A 21383-nucleotide genomic window follows, 5' to 3' on the forward strand; every position below is an offset into this window, starting at 1 on the left:
GAACGAAGAGACAGAAATGGAGAAAGACGTAGATGTTTTAGGGAAATATAGAGCGGTAACTAACAAATTGAAGAAGTAAGTAAACAGTTGCTTGATCTATGAACGATACGCGTTTTAGTGTTAGACTGATGCCGTGACAGTAAACCAATAGCATGGTTCACTTTCTGTCTTTGACGAGTGTGACACATGTAATTAACAAAAACACTGTATTTTCTACGTATTCAGTTCTGACATAAGTCTTGCCAGCTGCTCTCAAATTTCATTTGAAAATGATGTCCTGGAACCGCATCATCTTATTGATATCTCATTAACCGAAAACCCGCAGCCAGTGTTTTATCTGGTTAATCCTAATCAAAGGTTATAAGAATTGGTCATTTCGGATGAAATGTCTGCTGTTGAACTGCTGAAATAATAATTATTCTAATAATCATTACTCTTCAAATACATTGTGTCTTATGACTACTTGTAGTTTTCTTTATCTTTTCAGGCGCTTTCTAAAAAGACCCAATGTAGCAGAGGGTATAGAGCAATATTGTAAGTTCAAGTTCCAAAATATAATTAGGGATGTAGATATTATTACACATATCTGATAGGAGATTAATCAACTGCATTTCCATTTCGCTGTTTTAATGAGGTAAAAACTTTCTGGGAGAGATGGGGGCTCACAAAATTATATGCATGTATAATATATTAAAAGCAGAAAGAAAGAATGTCAGGTTGCTGTACATGTACATTGAATCTAATTTGATTTTAATCAACAAATCTTCATCTTTCATTTTTACATACCTATATATATTTCTGTATTTGTTTTTCAGCTGCCCTTGCAAAGAGTTTAAAACAGCAGGATTGTCCACAGTATGCAGGGTTTTGTTGTTTAGCACAAGCAAGGTAAATTTCGAAGTCAATATTTATCATTTGTCTGATGTTATTAACAGTCTAACATCAACAAAGGAGTTAAACTTGTATTCTTTTAATAACTTTGGGTAATATGTCTGTCCCATCTTGTCAGGATTGATATTTTGACTGAAGCTGATTATCTCTTTATAGAAAAAATTTGTGATATTTTCAAGATACCTGTGGTAAGTTCTGTATAGTATACAAATCTCATATCCTAACATTGCAGACAATACTATATCAGAGTACATCATATTTATATAAAAGACCTTGTTATTTCTTGTCAAGCTATGTCATTTGAAAGGGTGTTGTACGCAGAAGGAATTAGACAATGTCTCTCTTGCTCAGAAATATATTATTTTTAAGGGGGAGCATCTCTTTTTTTGCATTTGGACTTATAAACTCTAATATATACCTTCACGTTAAACTAATCAATACTAAATGAGAATTTTATCAGCAAAACTTCCATTATATTTCATGAATTTTGATTGAATATATGAGTCAGGAATTTATTGAACAACATACAATGTATATTTGTATGTAAATACAGAATATCTATTATATTGACCTTGGCCACGTCTGCATCTTCAGTGAACTGCAGAAATTAACATCAACAATATTTACATTGAATTCTTTGAAATTTGATGGATTGCAGAAACCAAATTTTGACAGAGATGTCAGAGATACATATACCAGAGATGAGTGCATGAAAAAAAAACATTTGATTAGCTTTCGTCTAACAATTAAGGTCAATTAAGAATACTTTTGAGCAATAGATGTTTAATTTATCACTGCACACAATCTCTTGATGAAATGCATTGTGTTCAAATAAGACTTTCATAAGATCAGAAATGTGGAAAAATTACTTGCTAACCACATGAGTGAAAAAAAATTGTGTGAAGTACTTATCGGGTAACACACTGGCATTGCTGTATATGTATATGTAATTTTCTCAAATCAAGCAATACAGTAATTGAAATATTTAATATCAGGCCAAGACCGATACTACATGTCATATTGAGATAGTTTCAACCAAATTCAGTAAAACTCACTCCAAAATTTCTAAATACTATATATCATTTGATTGTTTAAACATGTAGTTATACAAAACCTTCTTTCTGCTGAATCTGACATCTGATAATATAATTTCATGACAGATGTGAGCACACTTTGGTGAATGCAGCTGGTGAGGCACAAGCCTTGACCTCAGCTGCACGGGCATTTTTGGATGCAGAACTTGCCAATCGGGAAATGAAGTGTCCAAGCTTTGAAGAACATCTCACAGCAGCAATAAACTGTTTCAGTCATGCTATTAGAGTAAGATAATAAAGCTTCTTATTTTACACCAGGATGTTAAACTGATAAAAATATTCACCTTTTTACTTTTGGCAGAAATGGCAACAGCTTTGGGATGAAGTTTTCTTATACATATATTAGTAGTTACATGTTATTTTCCATGCTTTGTTGTCATACTTGGATCAATGATGATTAATGTTCTTACTGTAATTCAGATGTAGACTTATGAATAATGGCATTTCTGTTTTTGACTATAAATTCCGATAGGTTTTTTCTAATTAATTTTAGAATATTTTGATGACTTGTGTCCTGTTTTTGAAATATACTGAAGTGTACTATGTTATGAATTCCAGGTTTACATTGAAAACAATCATATCTCATTGGCTGCAGCTCTCTCAATAGAACTTGGAAATGCTTTGAAGGTACATGATTATGTTAATGTGTTGCTGTGTTTATTTTTATCCAACTAAAACTATAAACCTTATACATTTTATAAGAACTGAAATCAGTTATATTACCTGGTATTAATTACCCTCTTTTGCTCAAATGGAAGACTTAAAAGGATCTTACTGTTATAGGAAACCCACACAATGAAAAGTCAATGCATAAATACTACACCACTCAACCAGTCTCAGAGTGTCTAGGTATATTTCAGTATTTACGGAAATGAAATGTTTTGAGAAGATACAGTTACCTGTTATGTCATCTGTGTCATTTATTTACTGCATGTTTCAGACATGATATTCATAATTTGTGGGTCCCATAGAATTGTCAGTTCAATAAGGCATTTAAGAAGATAACTGACCTCAAGTTACAAAATAAACAGAAACCTTCAGACTCATGCTTAGATAAGGCAGATGATTTTGACTTGGACAATGTAAATATGATACTATACATGTGTTGTAAAATTATGGCATGGTTAAAATGCAGAACAGGCTGCTTACAAGATTTTGTTCCTATGATTATTGTTGACTGAACCAAGCATGTTTCTTGTTCTCTTGGGACAGAGTCTAAACAAACCTGGTGAAGCAATGTCCCACTTCCAGAGGGCAGCAGAACTTCAGTCTCAGGTAACAAAAATATAAATATTGCTCTAAAAATTGATTAGGTTTGGAATAAAGTCACTTCAATTAATTCTTATAGTGTAATAACAATGAAAGATTCAGTACAAATATAACTACAGAACAAAAACATCCACAGCTTAAACATATAAGTAGGTAACATCAAGAGGTCAAAACAATTGTTGTAGCTTCAAGTAAATAATTTTATAATAAGTGTCACGTAAGAGAAATTTTTCAGAAATAAACCATATTTGATCTATAATTTGGCAATTAAAACATTTGTAGTGAATAAAATTACGTTTTGTTGAACATATTTCACAATACTGTATAATGAAAATAGAACAATGCTATGTGCTTTTTGTAGAGTCCACTGGAATGTTTACACTCTCTTGGGTCGGTTGCCTCCTGTAAAGTGGAAATGAGTAAGTGAATGCTACTATGCCACTTTCCATTTACTTTGACCAGTCAAACGACTGGATATTATTACACTTATTACACATCAAACATATTTTTAACCCACCATCAACAGATGGTGAGCTTTTCAAATTTTGGGACTGATAAGAAAAACATAATGGCTTACAGCCGGACATCTTAGATTTTGTGTTTGAAAGTTTGTTATTGCTATTTCTTGAGAAAACTGCACAGATCTTTCTCAAATTTCATGTATAGATTTCTTCAAGTCCCTAGTCGTGCCTGTTTGATGTTCAGACTAATCAGAAGAAACAAAATGGCTTCCAGGCAGCCGTTTTGGATTTTGCAGTTAAAGATTATCATCACTATTTCTTCCGATGTTCAAATGTCTTATCATTCAGAGCAAAAACAGAAAAGAGAAGAGAAAAGAAAGGAAAAAATCCAACTTTCAAAGGGCATATAAAGATCAAACAATTGTGGGCGCAAAGATCTCTCGGGGATTGCTTGTTCATATTGGGATAGTGCCACACTCAAAACACATGATGTCTCAGTTTGAGGGTTTGTCTGACAAAGCTTTTTTTATTTCACCTACTTTATACATGTTTCCTGTTGCTTACAGAGGATTATGATGGTGCTCTTGGGGTTTTGACAGAAATGGCGTATCTTGCCCAGGAAAGGGGTGGTAGGTTTTCATGTTTTTACTTTAGCTTTTGTCTACATTTCATGTCCATCATATTGTTTTCTTATACACATGCTAACATATCATATTGTATAACTTGTTTTGTAATTATATTAATGTGATCAAACAATCTTTAATATTCTAATCCTTTTCCTCTAATACTTGTTCTGAATGATCATCTACATATCATTATAAACATGTAGTAAAGTGTTGTAATTTGACAGGGTCCTCTACCACTGGGAAACCTATAGGAGCATACTGTGACATCCTAGCTCGTTGTGAGATTACAAGAGTGCTCTTACTCATGTTATTACAAGTAGGTCAAGTCTTGTCTTCAAATTTATTGAATACAATGATAAAGAGACTACTTTCTGTAAAATATATAATCTGTAAAATGTGCTTCTGGCCATTCAGTAGTCTGGTTAAAATATGAATTCTGTGTTTACAACTTCTGGTGTTAATAGTAATCTGGATGGTTATGAATTACCTATAGGAGTATCTATATATTTTTGCACAGCCTACCCCACAAAGGATCAGACCAGAACATGCACAGACACTGGAAAAGTATGCCTGGGAGTCCTCTGATGACCATGCCACTGGTGAGTATCCATTAGACCTGTACATACCTCCCTCCATCACTGTCCTCTTCTAATCGTACATTCTATTGCATATTTATTATGCAGCAATTATTAATGTTGGCCAAATCAGTCACATGTATACTTTTTGTAGCTGTATAATTTGTAACAAATTAAATTACATTAAGTCTTCAATTCAAATATGTAAAGTAAATTATTTGCTGATGTTGTCACTATTTCAGCCCAGTTTCTGTCAGAAGATCTATTTTTGATGATGCAGTCAGTTGTGGTATGTATAAGCTTCACAGTACTGTAATGATATTATTGCCAAGAGAATTTTCATGAAGATGTATTCTTAGATTCTTAAATTCTCCACGATTTTTCAGTTTCAGACAGGTTAGGTCCAGTTGAAAATGGCATTGTTGCATATATATCCTATATAGCAAACAACTGATTTGATTTGTTCTACCTGAAGATACACAAAACTTTAACCTGGTCAAAATTGTTACTTGTACAGTAACCTTTACAGTGTATTATCCATGTCTGATATTTCCAAGCACTTAACAAGGATTAGATGCACAAGTGAATTTCGCTCACAAATGTAAGCAACTAGTTGCTAAACATTATGTTATTCTGATGTCTAAGGATCTCTCTGTTCTAATGTCGGCATCTTCATCTCACCTGGTTTTGTCAGGTCAAGCTGATATTGGCCATAGTATGACCTGCTCAAATTGTAAAAAAATACCAAATTTGACCAGATATTTCTTCAGTTTTTATAAGTATTCATAGGTTACAAATTCAGACTTTGGATAAAATATAGTCAAAATACTGTTCAAACATAATATAGAACATCATCTAAATATATACAGATGTGATCACTATACAATATAATTAATCATAAGGTCTCATTACCTGATGATCCATTAAAACAACCTGTCACCTTTGATTTTGAAGGCCATGACCAGATATTATTTGACAATATCCCTGAAATGTATCTGGTTTGTGTTAAGTGCTTCTACCTGCATGTGAATCTTAATTTTGAATGACTATACATAGATCATGGGGATTAAGTACTGAATATCTTTTTATGTGTTATCTTGCAGATGGCTTGTCAGTCTCAAGACTTTACTTCTCTCCGTACTCTACAGACAGAGTTGTGGCCCTTACTGACTGGAGAGCAAAATGAACTATTATTTCAGATCATTAAAGAAATGTCACATCCATCTGGGGAAGGTGTGTGAACAATTGGATTGTGTGATTGGCTATCATAGTGTGATATATTGGTTCATTTTCAAACAGGAACATTTTATTTCAAATTATTTTCATGAAAACTTCAAAATCATTCCAAATGAGAATGGCAAAGAGAACCAGAAAGAAAAGTTTTAAAGGGAACATACTCCACTGAACATTTCCCTTAACCAAAGATACTGCGTCCATATCAAGTTATCTCCCCTGAAACACATGGTGCCAGGATTTCTTTTTGAGCTACATCATGTTATAATCAGCCATTCCTTTTCTTCTGATACAATAAATCAATGGGAAGCCACTTTCATCTTGAATGTCTTAATTGAAAAGACATCACCAATCACCATTGAAAATAATGACATACATACATGTTTAGATGTGCTATTTCTAATAATGGAACAGGTTTTGTTTATCAAATATTCTTTGCTTGATGATGTTTTAAATTATTTATTGACTCAAAGTGCTGTGTTACTGTAAATATATGTATGTCTAAGTAAATCTAGAGCAAAATTATACTTCTAAACATCCATAAGGATATGTGTGTGTACTAGTTGTTAAGTCATGTGACGTACTGTTTGCTGACCATTATCAAATGTTAAACAGATAAATGTAGAGTAATGCACAGTTTAATTAGTGCTTTTTAGATGTAACAAATTATTACACCATTTTTTTTTTCAAATTTACCAATGTAATTCAAATTATCACTTCACTAATTGGCAAATGGATCAAAATCTCGCTCTGTAGGAGGCCACTACTACTAAGTGATTATGTATTGTGGGCATTGTGCAATACCTGTTGGAAATCTGGAAGGGTCTTGGTCTGTTAATGTATTTAAATGTTCAACACAAGGCCATACACATGAAGATGATTGTAAGAACTGATTATGTGAAGATAATTTTGAATAAAAGTCATTTGTATTCTTTAACACCGCTGTATTGTCATTTTAAAAGCATAGATCAAAATACCTGTATAAGAACTGTTTTGAACTTTGGCCTGTAGTGTAATAGGGAAAGCAGTCTAATTTAATACATTTTCTTTCTTTCCAAAATTTTGACTGTAGATTGAGGTCAAACTTATTAAAATGTATAATTTGCCATATATTTGGAAAAAGAACAAGGTTCTCTGGTATTAGTTTTATCTGGTAGCTTCTATATAGACATTACTTGGAGCATGTTAGTGGAAAGGATTGTATTAAAGACACACCGGAGATTAATATCTTACAATACCATTTTAAAATTACAGTAGAGGCCAAATAATAGATTAAACAGCATCATACAAGTATTTCACCCTTTGAGGACTGGTCAATGTTGCTGAGGACCTGTTGTTTTGTCACCTTGAAGGTAACCGAGGGAAATGGGCATTGGTTGAGAATGAATATCAAGATCTAAATGGGAATGTCCACTAGTCCAATGAATTGATCAATATCGGATGTTTTCAAGAGAACGTCAATTACATCTCTGTATAAATTAATACAGGTTATGACAAACCTCGGGGACTAAATTCCACCGCCAGTGTTTACCACCTGCAATCTGGAAGGGTTGTACTTAAGAGGCATTTAACTCCAATGTAGTATGATTTCATCAAAGGGTTAGTCCTGAGGTGGAAATGTCTACGTCAGTTGTGATAAGGTCACGCTCATTAATACTTTTCATTGAAACGGAATTTTAAATTACTATCGACTCCATTATTTACATTTTAGTTTTAAATGCATGCTTTAATTTCTGTTTTGTTATTTCAGACCATCACTGAAATGTTTCACGAGATAATGTATTAACTGGTGATATATAAAGCAAGGGTTGAGCACAACAACACTCAACATCGTGATTTGGGTGTTAGAAAGTAGGACACTGATATATCTTTCCAATACGAATGGTACATCTAAACACGGATATGCCCAACTTAAAAAAAACATCCGCGATCAATTAAAGGATTTCCTTTTTGTTGGTAACAAAACTATTTTTGCACAAGGTACAAGGTGACTTGTTGTGCAAGATTGTATCGATCGGCGATCGTATCCCCCAAATGAGTCCTCATATCACACGTTTCCTAGTAACGTAGATTAAGGAGTTATATATCTAGATCCCTTGGGGCCCACTACATGTATTCAAATACCCACACCTAGTATTTTTATTACATAAGCAGTTACGTATACGACAGTCGTTGTCTTACAGCACGCTGAAACCCTGGTACTAGTGATAACACTACTCCATCTTACAGACTAGATTATCTAGTGTGTACATCGCCTAAGTATTTACTAAATAATCCCTATATGTACACAGGGTTCCGAAGTGAAATTCGAGTTTTGCGGAATTACAGATCGAAATGCGTGGTATACATGTAGAAGCATATTAAATGATTTCATTTATTCTTGACATATTTAATAACATGGCGGTTTTCGCCGACATATCTGATATTCTGATAAATTTAATGTTGGTAATTCCACGGAATGTTGGAACGTTGCATCGTGTATAGAAGGAATCCAGTAAGCTTATCACAAAGTGTTTATGTCTTTTATAATTTCAATTTTAACAGTTTAATGTCTTTGTTATCACATTTTTACTCCACACGCCCAATAAACCAAAACATATGTTTGAAATATTTGGCTATAAAAGATGTTTATGCAACTCAAACGTTTTATTTAGACATCTTTTTGCCCAAATTTTAAGATACGTGTAGATACCATAGCAATCTTCGAACAAGCCAATGGTATTTGCGTTTATCAGTATACTGAACATTAAATAAACAGTACTTTTTAATCGTATGCTGGAATTTATGACTAACAGATAATATCGTGATGTTTTTTCATTGTTTAACCTTGGTTTAAGAGAAACAGGATTAAGAACACAACGATATCAAACATGACACTTTATGTAGTAGACTTAACGAATTCCGAACATCCCCTTAAAACAAATGGTGTTTCATTATTTTGTCTACATGATGAAGGTGACGACACTTAAAAAATCACGGAAATATCCCATGTAACTGTGGCAGTGAAAGGCTGTTTGCTATGACGTTGCATTTTTGAATACGATTTATGTATTTGTATTAAAATGCACTTGCCAACTCATGGAATGATTACTACTTATGTGTGTCAGAGCGAACGAAAGATCCATTATCATGAAAAATAGAAATTCGTTTTAATATATATATCTACTACCATTAATCTGTATGCTTTTAATTCACTGGAATAGTGACACGCTTCATAGCATACATATGTAATTAGTGTCCTTTTAAAACTATCCGATATTCGAAAATTATGAAGTTGTTCGAAATATGAGGCTTGTGCACATCTCCATCTAGATTTCGATCATTTTGGATTTTTCTCAGTTGCCTGTAGGTTTTAACCGAAGGGCTTAGGCATCACTGCCGAATCAGTTGTTTTGTGTGTATAAATGCATAATTTGGCGCTACCGTGCCCAATTTCAAACGAGTGAAAGGTATTTTCTCTCGTGTCTGGTTTTTACACATTTATTCATCTGTTCATTAAATTGTGTGCGATGCAAGTACATGTATTCAATTCACGTACATGGCGTCGTCATGGTGGAGGAGGGTTATCTTAAATAGAAATTACGTTACATACAACAAAAACCCATTATATAGCTTTCGCATTTATTTTATGTTTTTAAAGGGTTATAAATGATTACATATGGTTCAAAGGTGTTACATAAAAACATACATTTCCCTGAACGTGAAAGATGTACGAATGGTTTTTGATGCAAGTACAGTACACGAACACTTCCTTACAGATCACATTAAACGCTTTACCACAAAACATTGACACCTACATACATTTAACTGCGTTCAGTTGTAAACATCAATACAAAACATAGTGTGAAAGAGGCTCTTTCGCGAGTTTCGCTGTGCTTATGGAGCAAGACTCAATCGTAATTCACTAATGCAAGCTCCCATGATGGTCTTTTTGGTTTGATATCCGGGTAGCAAATGATCTGGATTGCCAAATTAACCGGTTTATTGGAGTCAATATTGGAGAATAGGTGAACAAGATACCGCGCATACGACATATTTAGTTAAGTACAATGAGACAAGTTGTTCGCTTATATATTAATTCAAATATTTTATCGTCCGATTCAATATATATACGGAACTGACTGTAAATAATCTGCCTGTATCGCCAAATGTCAATGTAGATAGATCTAGATCCATAAAACAAGTCAGTAATTAGACTTAGCCTATCTACATGTTCTTTCACACAGAACAATACGGTATAGCATTAAGATGTAGTCATTCCGAGTTTTTCGTCCTAGAAAAACAATTTCAGAATTTTAAGGAGTAGAAGGTTTCTTAACGTCCACCTTTATTTTGTAGATTGATTCAAAGAACTTGTCAGTTAAGGATGTAGGCAGGTACATGAGGACATTCGCTCGAAGGTTGGACATGAAGTTAGGTACATAGCGCACGCGCGGCTCCTTGGTAGTGACTGCCTCTACCATCTGATCCACCACCTCCTCGACATTGCTGCGTGCACGTTTCATTTGACCCTCAATACTCTTTAGAAAGGCGTCAAAATACTCCTCTCCATACACGTCCTTCACCTCTGTAGGCGTTTCCGCCCACGACTTCCGGTTAGTGTCAATAAGGTAGTCCGTGGCGGCTATAGGTGTCCTGTAGAGCAGAAATAAATTCAAACGTCTTTTTTATCGTTTATATTTTTATAAACATACAGGTAAATTTAATATTTAACCAACGTAAAACATATATACATTTCAAGAGTGAGTTACCGGGTAGTCTCTTGTGTAAATAAAATCCACTGATATTTTGGCTAGCTCAGAACATAGGTTTAAACGATTGCTTTCGTGTGCTGACTAGGTTTGTCGATATGTTGCTATTGGATACAGGAAAAAAACTATCCCCAAAATCCATATTTCAATTGGGTAAAACATTTTTTAAACAAACGAAAACATTAGTGTCATAAATGACTACTACAGTTAATTCAACTTCTAACACTGAAATGGTAATACTTATAGCTAGCACTTCCGCACATGAATAAATGGAGTAAAAACTGCAATTATGTTTATGGTAAGGATAACGTAGAAGAAACAAGTCTTACTTGTACAAGCCCGGTTCCACAGTGATCACTTTGATTTCAAATTTGTGCATTTCTTGGCGTAGTCCATCCGAAAATGCTATACATGCCTTCTTAGACATCGAGTAAGCAGCAAACGATGGCACCGTGAACCGACCTGTAAACATACAGCACACATTAACCGTGAACCAACCTTTAAACACATAGCACGTGTTAGCCGTGAACCAACCTTTAAACACAAAGCACGTGTCGACCGTGAACCGACCGGTTAATACACAGCACACGTTAAACCGTGAACGACCTGTAAATACACAGCACACGTTAAACCGTGAACGACCTGTAAATACACAGCACACGTTAACTGTTAATTGACCTGTAAATACACAGCACACATTAACTGTTAATTGACCTGTAAATACACAGCACACGTTAACTGTTAATTGACCTGTAAATACACAGCACACATTAACTGTTAATTGACCTGTAAATACACAGCACACATTAACTGTTAATTGACCTGTAAATACACAGCACACGTTAAACCGTGAACGACCTGTAAATACACAGCACACATTAACTGTTAATTGACCTGTAAATACACAGCACACGTTAACTGTTAATTGACCTGTAAATACACAGCACACATTAACTGTTAATTGACCTGTAAATACACAGCACACATTAACTGTTAATTGACCTGTAAATACACAGCACACGTTAAACCGTGAACGACCTGTAAATACACAGCACACGTTAACTGTTAATTGACCTGTAAATACACAGCACACATTAACTGTTAATTGACCTGTAAATACACAGCACACATTAACTGTTAATTGACCTGTAAATACACAGCACACGTTAACTGTTAATTGACCTGTAAATACACAGCACACGTTAACTGTTAATTGACCTGTAAATACACAGCACACATTAACTGTTAATTGACCTGTAAATACACAGCACACATTAACTGTTAATTGACCTGTAAATACACAGCACACGTTAACTGTTAATTGACCTGTAAATACACAGCACACGTTAACTGTTAATTGACCTGTAAATACACAGCACACATTAACTGTTAATTGACCTGTAAATACACAGCACACGTTAACTGTTAATTGACCTGTAAATACACAGCACACATTAACTGTTAATTGACCTGTAAACACACAGCACACATTAACTGTTAATTGACCTGTAAATACACAGCACACATTAACCATGAACAGAACCGACCTGTAAACACACGTTAACCGTTAACCGACCTGTAAATACACAGCACACATTAACTGTTAATTGACCTGTAAACACACAGCACACATTAACTGTTAATTGACCTGTAAATACACAGCACACATTAACTGTTAATTGACCTGTAAATACACAGCACACGTTAACTGTTAATTGACCTGTAAACACACAGCACACATTAACTGTTAATTGACCTGTAAATACACAGCACACGTTAAACCGTGAACGACCTGTAAACACACAGCACACATTAACTGTTAATTGACCTGTAAATACACAGCACACGTTAACTGTTAATTGACCTGTAAATACACAGCACACATTAACTGTTAATTGACCTGTAAATACACAGCACACATTAACTGTTAATTGACCTGTAAATACACAGCACACATTAACTGTTAATTGACCTGTAAATACACAGCACACATTAACTGTTAATTGACCTGTAAATACACAGCACACGTTAAACCGTGAACGACCTGTAAATACACAGCACACGTTAACTGTTAATTGACCTGTAAATACACAGCACACATTAACTGTTAATTGACCTGTAAATACACAGCACACATTAACTGTTAATTGACCTGTAAATACACAGCACACGTTAAACCGTGAACGACCGGTTAATACACAGCACACGTTAAACCGTGAACGACCGGTTAATACACAGCACACATTAACCATGAACAGAACCGACCTGTAAACACACGTTAACCGTTAACCGACCTGTAAACACACAGCACACGCTAACTGTTAACCGATCTTTAAACTCACATTATACGCTAACTATGAACCGACTTGTAAACACACAGCACCCGCTAACCGTTAACCGATCTTTAAACACACAGCACACGCTAAGCGTTAACCGATCTTTAAACACACACCACACGTTTCACTATGCACCGACCCGTAAACAAATATTGAATGAATCGTTCTGTCAGCAAGTTCCGTGATGAATTGTTAACAAATTAATATAATGTCATGAAACAACGTAGAAATGGACTTGAAAGGAGTACGCTTTTAAAAAAGTAAATATCATGTACGCTAAACAACGATCACTAGGAATATTAAGTATGCTACACAACGAGCATAAGGGATATTAAGTATGCTAGACAACGATCACAAGGAATATTAAGTATGCTAGACAACGATCACAAGGAATATTAAGTATGCTAAAGGTAATATATCATGCACGCTAGACAATGTGCATGAAAGAACACATTCAGTATGCTAGACAATGAGCATTAAGGAATAAATCATGTACGCTAAACAATGAACATAGCCCGTTTACACTTAAGACTATACTTACAATGAGTACAAAGCAGCCTATAAGACTCACTTGACACTGTATTTAATAGGACTATACAGTTTATACTTGGAAGTAAACTATCAAAGATCAACAGAGATCCATTAAACTCACTTGACAATGGACTAACAAGGACCATCCCACTACATTTGATCTAACCTTACAAATACCAAAACGGAACCCATAAGACTCATGTTATCATGGTGTTAATTCTAGCTGCAATAAACCGCTCGGCTACAAAGAACTTCTCTTTTACTCAATCGGTTGAATGTCACACTAGTAAACCAGAGGTCGCGAGTTCGAACGCTAAAGATGGTCATGAAATAAAAATAACCTCTTTTAAATTTGCGCTCCTGCTAGAACTCGGACATGGCGATTAGCATTGTACAAACGACATCGCTGTAACCCCTGAAAACTCGAGAACATATTCTTTCCTGGAAGGGGTTGGGGTAGGTAACCATGGTAAATACTTGTCGCAGTAAACCGCTCTGTTACAGATTACTTCCCTTAAGGTCGATCGTCAGACTAGTAAACCTGAAGTCCCTGGTTCGAATCCTAGCGGTGGCATTGAAACGAAAATTAACTTCTGTTATACTTACTTGACGCAAGACTTTTAAGGAACATTTCTTGTAAACTTCTTACTAAACATACACTGACCTCCAGGATCTCATTAAGCCTGCTTGACAATAAACTTATAAAGAAACCCCCATATACTCGCAAAATTGGCACAGAAAAGACTAGAACTGCGTGATCCTAACATGGTTTCTTGACATTGAGCTTATACCCTGTATCTTTGGTGGTATTTGACGTTGGATTGTTTGAGCATGGTTTATTGAGTTATAAATGGAAGTAAACGAATTCCTCATTTAAAAATATCTCAATGTTACATGAAAAATTACACATGACATTGCCATATTACCGACGTGACACTATTGATCAATGTACCTGCTAGGCTGGCCACGTTGACAACTCGTCCTTTGGACGCCCTTATGAGCGGTAGGAAGGCCTTCGTTACCCTGACAACACCAATCACGTTCACGTCCATGATCTGTTGAAACTGAATAACCGAGCACCATTCAATCTCCTGGAACACGGCGATACCGGCGTTGTTTACACAAGCCCATAGTGCTGTAAAACACACCGAAACACGTTAATCAGAACAGGATATACACACACTACTGTTTACTCGAATGCTTTGAGGGCAAACAATGATTCAACGGAGATCAATAGAATAAATACATTTGTAGCAATTGAACCAATATTTTTTTTCTGATTTGATTCGGATTTGATATGTATGTAACTTGAACTCGGTTATAAATCTGTACAAACAACAGACATGATGTCAGCTATATGCAGTTTTCGGTCGATATTATAAAAGTCATTCATTATGGGATGATAACTTAAGTCCAATGTCCTGCTGTTACTTTTTCATAAACCAAAAACTGAAGATATTTTTTCGTTTAAAATCATCTCAAACTCTCAAATAGTTCTTTAATTATTTTCGGCTACAATCAATGTGTGTTTTCTTTTGTTTTCCTTTTTAAAAGAATGACACAGATGCTGTAGTTACTCACTGTTTTCGCCAAGATTCTGTTTGACGAACATTACAGCAGCTCTTACATGCTGATCATCTGTGACGTCGAGTTCAACCAACTTAATTCTTCCAGATGAATCTTCCTCGAGCTGTTTAGCCCCCTGACGGTCCGGAGCTAAACATCCGGCAAAGACCATGAACCCGAGCTTGTCCAAGCGTCTGGCCAGGCTGTTTCCGAACCCACTGTCGCATCCTGGAAAACATCATTATCTGGTATCAATAATAATTTGTTTTATGATCGGTTTAATTTGTTTGAAATGTAAAGTTACTTAAAGATCTGACTTTAAATAATTTAGTCTGTCAGTGTATCAGTTTTCAATGAGAAATCAATACCTGTCTGGATTGTTTCTTTATACAAAAATTCAAGACTAAAAGTGAATTCTCTTCCAAAATACGTCGCTCTATTTGTGAGTTAAGCATCGAAAGCAATTTTTGATGTTGGTCAGTTGAAGACCATTTTCATTTCTCCGTGTGTATGTAGTATCAATTCCAAGCATATCGTTGGAATTTCAGGTATCAAATGACGTTTTAAAACATGTTTTCATCTATCACTTGATAGGTGTTGGACAGGTAACGAGGCTGTGAATTGATAGGTAACGAGGTTGTGAATTGATAGGTAACGAGGTTGTGATTTTAAACCAGTTGATGTATCTACCCTCTCTCACCAATAGATCGATTCTATCAGATTTAATTATGATAGATCACCTCACTTTAGTAAAATTTATAAATATATAATGATGTGCCGTTGTAGTATACAAACTGGACGTCTTAGACGCAGATGTCTTTAGATGCAGATGTCTTTAGATTTCTCGATTTGGGTTGTTTTACAACTTTTACAACTTTTGCAACTGTACAACTCTCAGTAATATAGGTATTCGGCGAACACGTGACATTCTCACAATACCATTTTCTTTTTTCACGATCGAATTAAACTCAAAAGCGAAAAATTCTCATCTGTGAAATTGTCATTTTATTCTTTAGGTAAGCTGCTTTGAACAAAACTTTATACCCACAATTGTTCTGCATTCATTCATTGAAATGAATAGATAATTGAACATCTGAGAAAATGGTGATGGAAGTTCTATTGCTGACAAGTTGACATTAAGCCTTGTTAGCTTGTCAACAATAGCCACGCGTATTATAGGAAAATATTTATAATGACCGTTGTAATGGACTTTTTAAAATTCTTATCATCATTATAGACTCGTTCGCGTAGTGATATGACGTTATGAATGAAGAAATCTCGCGTAACGTCACCGTATCACACGCTATGTTTCAATTTCGAATGATTTAAATGCCTCCGCAAAATGAGTTCCATTTGTCATTCTTTGTCAAACTTTTGAGTTTTTTTTTTAATTTACAAAATCTCAATAAAATAATCGTTTTGTATTTATCAAATGATACATGACTATATGTAAGACACTTTCTAAAACGTTATTTTTTTCCTGTGGTATCAGGTTCCCAGATAGTAGGTTTTAGGGCGGCTAACTGAATGTTGGAATCATTGAAATGAAGAAAAATGTTTATTGAAGAAAAAATGTAAATATAAGGATTAAACTCACCTTAAATAATGCGATTTGCTAAAACATCCATTGCTGAATACAAGTGTAGCTCTGCAGTTAGTCTCGCTACATATAAAATTTAGGTGCAGTAGAGCTTGGTTCAGCTGAGGGTTTAGCATCAATATAGTACCTGATACATGCCTACAATACACGTACCTTGCAAAATGATATCTTTGAGTTTGTGTTTGTTAAACAAAGTGGATGGCCAGATGTTTAACTGTATTGTCTATCTACGTGCTGAAACATGGATCATATTACCGATGTCTACAGACTGTGACTGATAATCGGTAACGTAAATGTAACGAAAAAACATCCGTGGTCAGTAATTGCACGTTAATATCATGTTCACGGACATTTATCGCGTGCTTATGGTGATATTTAGTTCAGTTATCTGCTGGTTGTTGACCCAGTTGTCTGTAACAATATACATATTCACCTGTATTCAATTTCACTGTTTTATTGATGTAAATCAATAACCAGGCATATCAACCCACGACACACTAAGATGAGAGGACGAACAGAGTGTTTTAATTATGTCAGACAACCTGCCGCTCGCAGAATGATTTCCCCAAAGTATAACCAGATCTCGTTAGTCCCCATTCGCTTGTTGAGGTTTATTTGTTGTAAATGTACGATGTCAGAATTTCATCAGCTTGATTTCCCACTTTGTAAAGTGTTTAACCTGTAGAACGATGTAAATTTTCGGTCACGTTTTCTGGAAGGTTTGAACGCCACGGCCGTTGATATACATATTTCTCCCACAGTTTCAAAGACTTAAAAGTCACAGCGTTGACTCTGAATTTCTAAGAATAAAAATGAAAAGAGGTTCAACTGTTTCTGCTGTGCACACAAACTTTATGGAAGTATGCCGTTCCATGTACGTTCTTTGTATGGCCATGGGTGCAATTGCGTGGTTGAACTGAATTGCGGACACATAACTTAAATATATTCTAGCGGGTGTAATCTACACTGCGATATCATGAAAGCCTTGTAGGTATAGGTCCCATATGTTCAGGAATGTGGGTCAATTACGCCGTGCCGATAAAATAACGAATGTTGGAGCCCCGATCGCAGCTTGACGTGACAATAGAGGACGTCCTCAGATAAGTTTGATCAGGTGACCTATTCCAACGTTTTCTCCATCCAACTATGTTAATGTACGTGAAACCTGGTGTGTATATGGCATGCCATGTATTAGATACATTGTATCAATTGTACGTTAAAGACTTGACCAAAATAAAGACTCGCCATGATGGAATATTTGACTATTTTGAAGGATTCCTATGTCAGTAGTTCTACCTGGTCTTTACTTTCACTATTATATTCCTTTCTGACCTTTTGCGACACAGTTCGACCAGAATGGCGGTGTCGAATCAATGACGTCACTGAAATGGTTACAATAGCATTACCGGAAGTTACGTGACTCGTTTCTTTACTGTACATCTGCAATCGGCTACAGGATGAGGCGGTTTACGTCACTCTTAATGAGTACTAAGGAGGGGGTAATGTATTGCAGGTTAGAAGGTGAATAGTAGACTTTTCAAACGCTTAGAAAAGCCATTACCTTTTATCTATCACAGGGACTATATTGACAGAAATTACAAACAGTTTTATCCTTGATGTACGTAAGTGCATGGTCTTGTGGTTGACCCTCTTCACGCCCGACTTCCCATCGGAACACCCAATCAAGGTACATAAACGTATATAGATGTTGTATGTTTCCGTATAATCATGTTGAAAAAAACATCAAGAAAATACCAACATATCACAAATAACATCAATCAGGGGTGTGTCCGGAACAACCTATCATATTCCTCTACTAGTTATGAGAGGATAACATGTCTTGTATATCGGATACAGACCTTGACACTCTGACTGAAAAATTGGTCGTTCCTCTGGTTTTGGGTGTGGTTCAACTCGTTAGAGAGCATGTAACAGGTATAGCGAGTAAAATCCTAAAGCGTAACCATCATTTTATGATTCATATCTGAAACAGTATTTGTTGACGGGGCAAGAGTACATGTAAACGTGTGTAATCTGTTTCAGGTGTGCTCATTCTCATCCAGACCCTAACGACATGATGGAAAGGTTGATTAAATGGTTGTGTTGTTACCATTCTGTCAACTCGTGGTGATAATTGTAAATGCAAGCGCTACCCAGCTTAGTACCAAAGTACTCCACATATCGGCATGGTGACCAGGAAAGTTATACTTTCTTGTGTACTTCAGTTCGTCAAGTATTGTAGGAAGTAATGACATGTCTTCATCATCGTGTATGTAATTAGGTAACAACATATTAAATAATTTTCTCTTCCTTGTGTCAGTCATCTTGGTCACATGTTCTCCTACATCTGATTGAGGAAGGTGACGCAATGACCTTTAGTCTGATTCTCGCTAAGTGCTGGAGTACTCGCCGCATTCTGATGCCGCTCCGAGTCTCGTGTGATTTCAATTGGTAAATACCGATTTCAATTTATGTGAAAATGAAAATTCAGATATCCCGAAAATCGCTGATTCAACAACAACATAACAAACGTTGTTACTTGACATTCGCAGCCGACCAATAGAACAACCCTTCCCAGTGGGCATTATTTTGTTTTGACGGCGTGTGGTATTTAAGTTTATACTTCGGGTGACAACCGGGTAGTATGAGCGCTGTCAAATCGTCAATTCAATCCAACCGCAATTATTTTAAAGTTATAACTACGTGACCATAAAAGTTCGCCTAGACCGTCCTGACAAATTGGCTTGGTGTCACAAAAGGCGACTTCATATCCTAGGGGTTCGGCGATTCAATCTTGTTTACCTGACTAAGGTACATTGTATTCCAAAGGTTCGTTAGAAGTAAACAAGGATCATAAACAGGTGCGGAGGGGATCGATGGAGGTATGGGTTTAAAACGTTTTACTGGCGCTTGCTGGTATCCTCGTCACTAGAGACATGCATGGCTGATTCCTCCTCAAAACATGTTAAGATATTTCTATGATTAAGTACGAAAGATGCATGCTAAATAAGTTATTTAAAATTCACATTACACTACATTACACTAGAGGCGAATGTCGGTTTAATATATAACGCACACATGTACAGTGTAACTTCAGTGGTGTATATATTTACATACAGATTACAGTCGACAATAAACTTACCTGTAATTACAACAGCTTTTCCAACAGGACTAATACAAAGTCTTGGGCTTTTACTGGTCAGGAGAAACACAGCGGTCAGTCCCAAAACAGCATAAAACACAACAGCATACAGCGGTTCAGATAACACGGAAGCACACAAAACTTGCGGTTGGGTAAAATATATACCAAACCCCAACACTAATGTGACGAGTCCTGCTACACGCTTCATATTAAGTTATCAGTTGTCGCATGTAAATAGTGAGTGCGTATATAAGCACAGGTAATAAACACATACAGGTGTGTCACCCGGTGTCCATTGTCATTTGTATATTAAGAGTAGGTCACCCCTCCGTTCACCGCCCCTATAAATACCTACGGAGATAGGTACTGAGTTCAAAGACACCACAAGCTCTAATGTTTACAAATGTAGCCCAGTCCATTTCACGGTTAGGGGTATCGGGGTTTTATGGCGATCCGCTTGATTCCTACCTGGATAGCAGTTACCTCTAATTATCATGAAACGTTTTACACACGAACAATAGATCTCGAAATGAAATGTATATTGTAATACCGTACCAATCCCCACTATATAAACAAAACTCGTAACATGTCATTCGATGACGGTGCGAAATCCACTGACGAATTGACTATTTGCTGAAATCCATTGAATTGATTTCATATGTACATGTAATAGCACAAATTTAATGTCATGTCGTTAGATCACTGTTTCTTCATCGCTGTGTCAATTACATAATGTATCGAGTTTCTCGAATTCCTCATCCATAGTAGATAATGACGATCGAATGTTAATTGCCAGGAAGTTAATTAAGCTTATTGATACACTTAATTGAGAGGCACAGTGATTCACAACACTTCCATTACCCAGACACTTTCCTATACAGAACGTGCCTCTGGCAATCTGATGCTGCACGTCATGGAGCTCTCAGTTATAAGGCTGTTACTATCCTATAAATGCTTACTACTAAGGCGATATCATCTGGGGAAATCACTTTCGAGATTTGTTTGATCTCGCAAGGTATTTATAGCAATTGAGTCTGTCCGCTGAACAGAGACGTCGAAAGTCATCGCTATGCGCATATTTAATCTGTAATTCTCATCCCAGTATTGTTTTGCTTATTGTGATTGTCAATTGCCACCAATCGAGTTGCCTACAGGTATTGACGTTACGGTTAAATCAATATGCCTACACAGTTTTATGCGTGCTTGGTTTATTAGGCGTTGTATTTATTTACCTTATGGTGCTTGAAAACGGTATACCTGTCTAAATATGTCGTGTGCTTGCCTATATGTGTGTTGAACGCTTTCCTA

At 35.8% G+C, this 21383-nt stretch overlaps 2 protein-coding genes across 2 annotated transcripts; one reads left to right on the forward strand and one right to left on the reverse strand.

Annotated features, from left to right (window-relative positions):
- On the forward strand, positions 1–7086 carry LOC132544603 (40-kDa huntingtin-associated protein-like). Its single transcript, XM_060208222.1, has 12 exons — positions 1–75; positions 488–534; positions 816–888; positions 2052–2211; positions 2544–2612; positions 3198–3260; positions 3616–3673; positions 4282–4344; positions 4566–4657; positions 4859–4940; positions 5159–5205; positions 6020–7086. Exons 1-12 carry the CDS (start codon positions 17–19, stop codon positions 6155–6157), a joined length of 951 nt encoding a protein of 316 aa, XP_060064205.1. The 5' UTR covers positions 1–16; the 3' UTR covers positions 6158–7086.
- Positions 7087–9796: 2710 nt separating this feature from the next.
- On the reverse strand, positions 9797–20780 carry LOC132544608 (17-beta-hydroxysteroid dehydrogenase type 6-like). The gene is made up of 5 exons (XM_060208230.1): positions 20076–20780; positions 15349–15561; positions 14720–14902; positions 11230–11362; positions 9797–10784 (listed from the first exon to the last, which is right to left on the reverse strand). The coding sequence occupies exons 1-5, from the start codon at positions 20281–20283 to the stop codon at positions 10445–10447; spliced, it is 1077 nt and encodes a 358-aa protein (XP_060064213.1). The 5' UTR covers positions 20284–20780; the 3' UTR covers positions 9797–10444.
- Positions 20781–21383: the final 603 nt, after the last annotated feature.

The sequence above is a fragment of the Ylistrum balloti genome, unplaced genomic scaffold, assembly GCF_031769215.1.
Source record: "Ylistrum balloti isolate Yb309-2 unplaced genomic scaffold, AGI_CSIRO_Ybal_v1 Utg369802, whole genome shotgun sequence".
Lineage (NCBI taxonomy): Eukaryota > Metazoa > Mollusca > Bivalvia > Pectinida > Pectinidae > Ylistrum > Ylistrum balloti.

Bases quoted from the DNA above. Each gene is read 5' to 3' on its own strand.
- LOC132544608 (XM_060208230.1), bottom strand. From the start codon at position 20,283: ATGAAGCGTGTAGCAGGACTCGTCACATTAGTGTTGGGGTTTGGTATA. The intron at 11,363-14,719 runs GTACATTGATCA...GTATGTTTACAG, and splicing joins CAACGTGGCCAGCCTAGCAG to GTCGGTTCACGGTGCCATCG. The intron at 10,785-11,229 runs GTAAGACTTGTT...TCTGCTCTACAG, and splicing joins GTGGAACCGGGCTTGTACAA to GACACCTATAGCCGCCACGG.
- LOC132544603 (XM_060208222.1), top strand. From the start codon at position 17: ATGGAGAAAGACGTAGATGTTTTAGGGAAATATAGAGCGGTAACTAAC. The intron at 2,212-2,543 runs GTAAGATAATAA...TATGAATTCCAG, and splicing joins GTTTCAGTCATGCTATTAGA to GTTTACATTGAAAACAATCA. The intron at 2,613-3,197 runs GTACATGATTAT...CTCTTGGGACAG, and splicing joins AACTTGGAAATGCTTTGAAG to AGTCTAAACAAACCTGGTGA.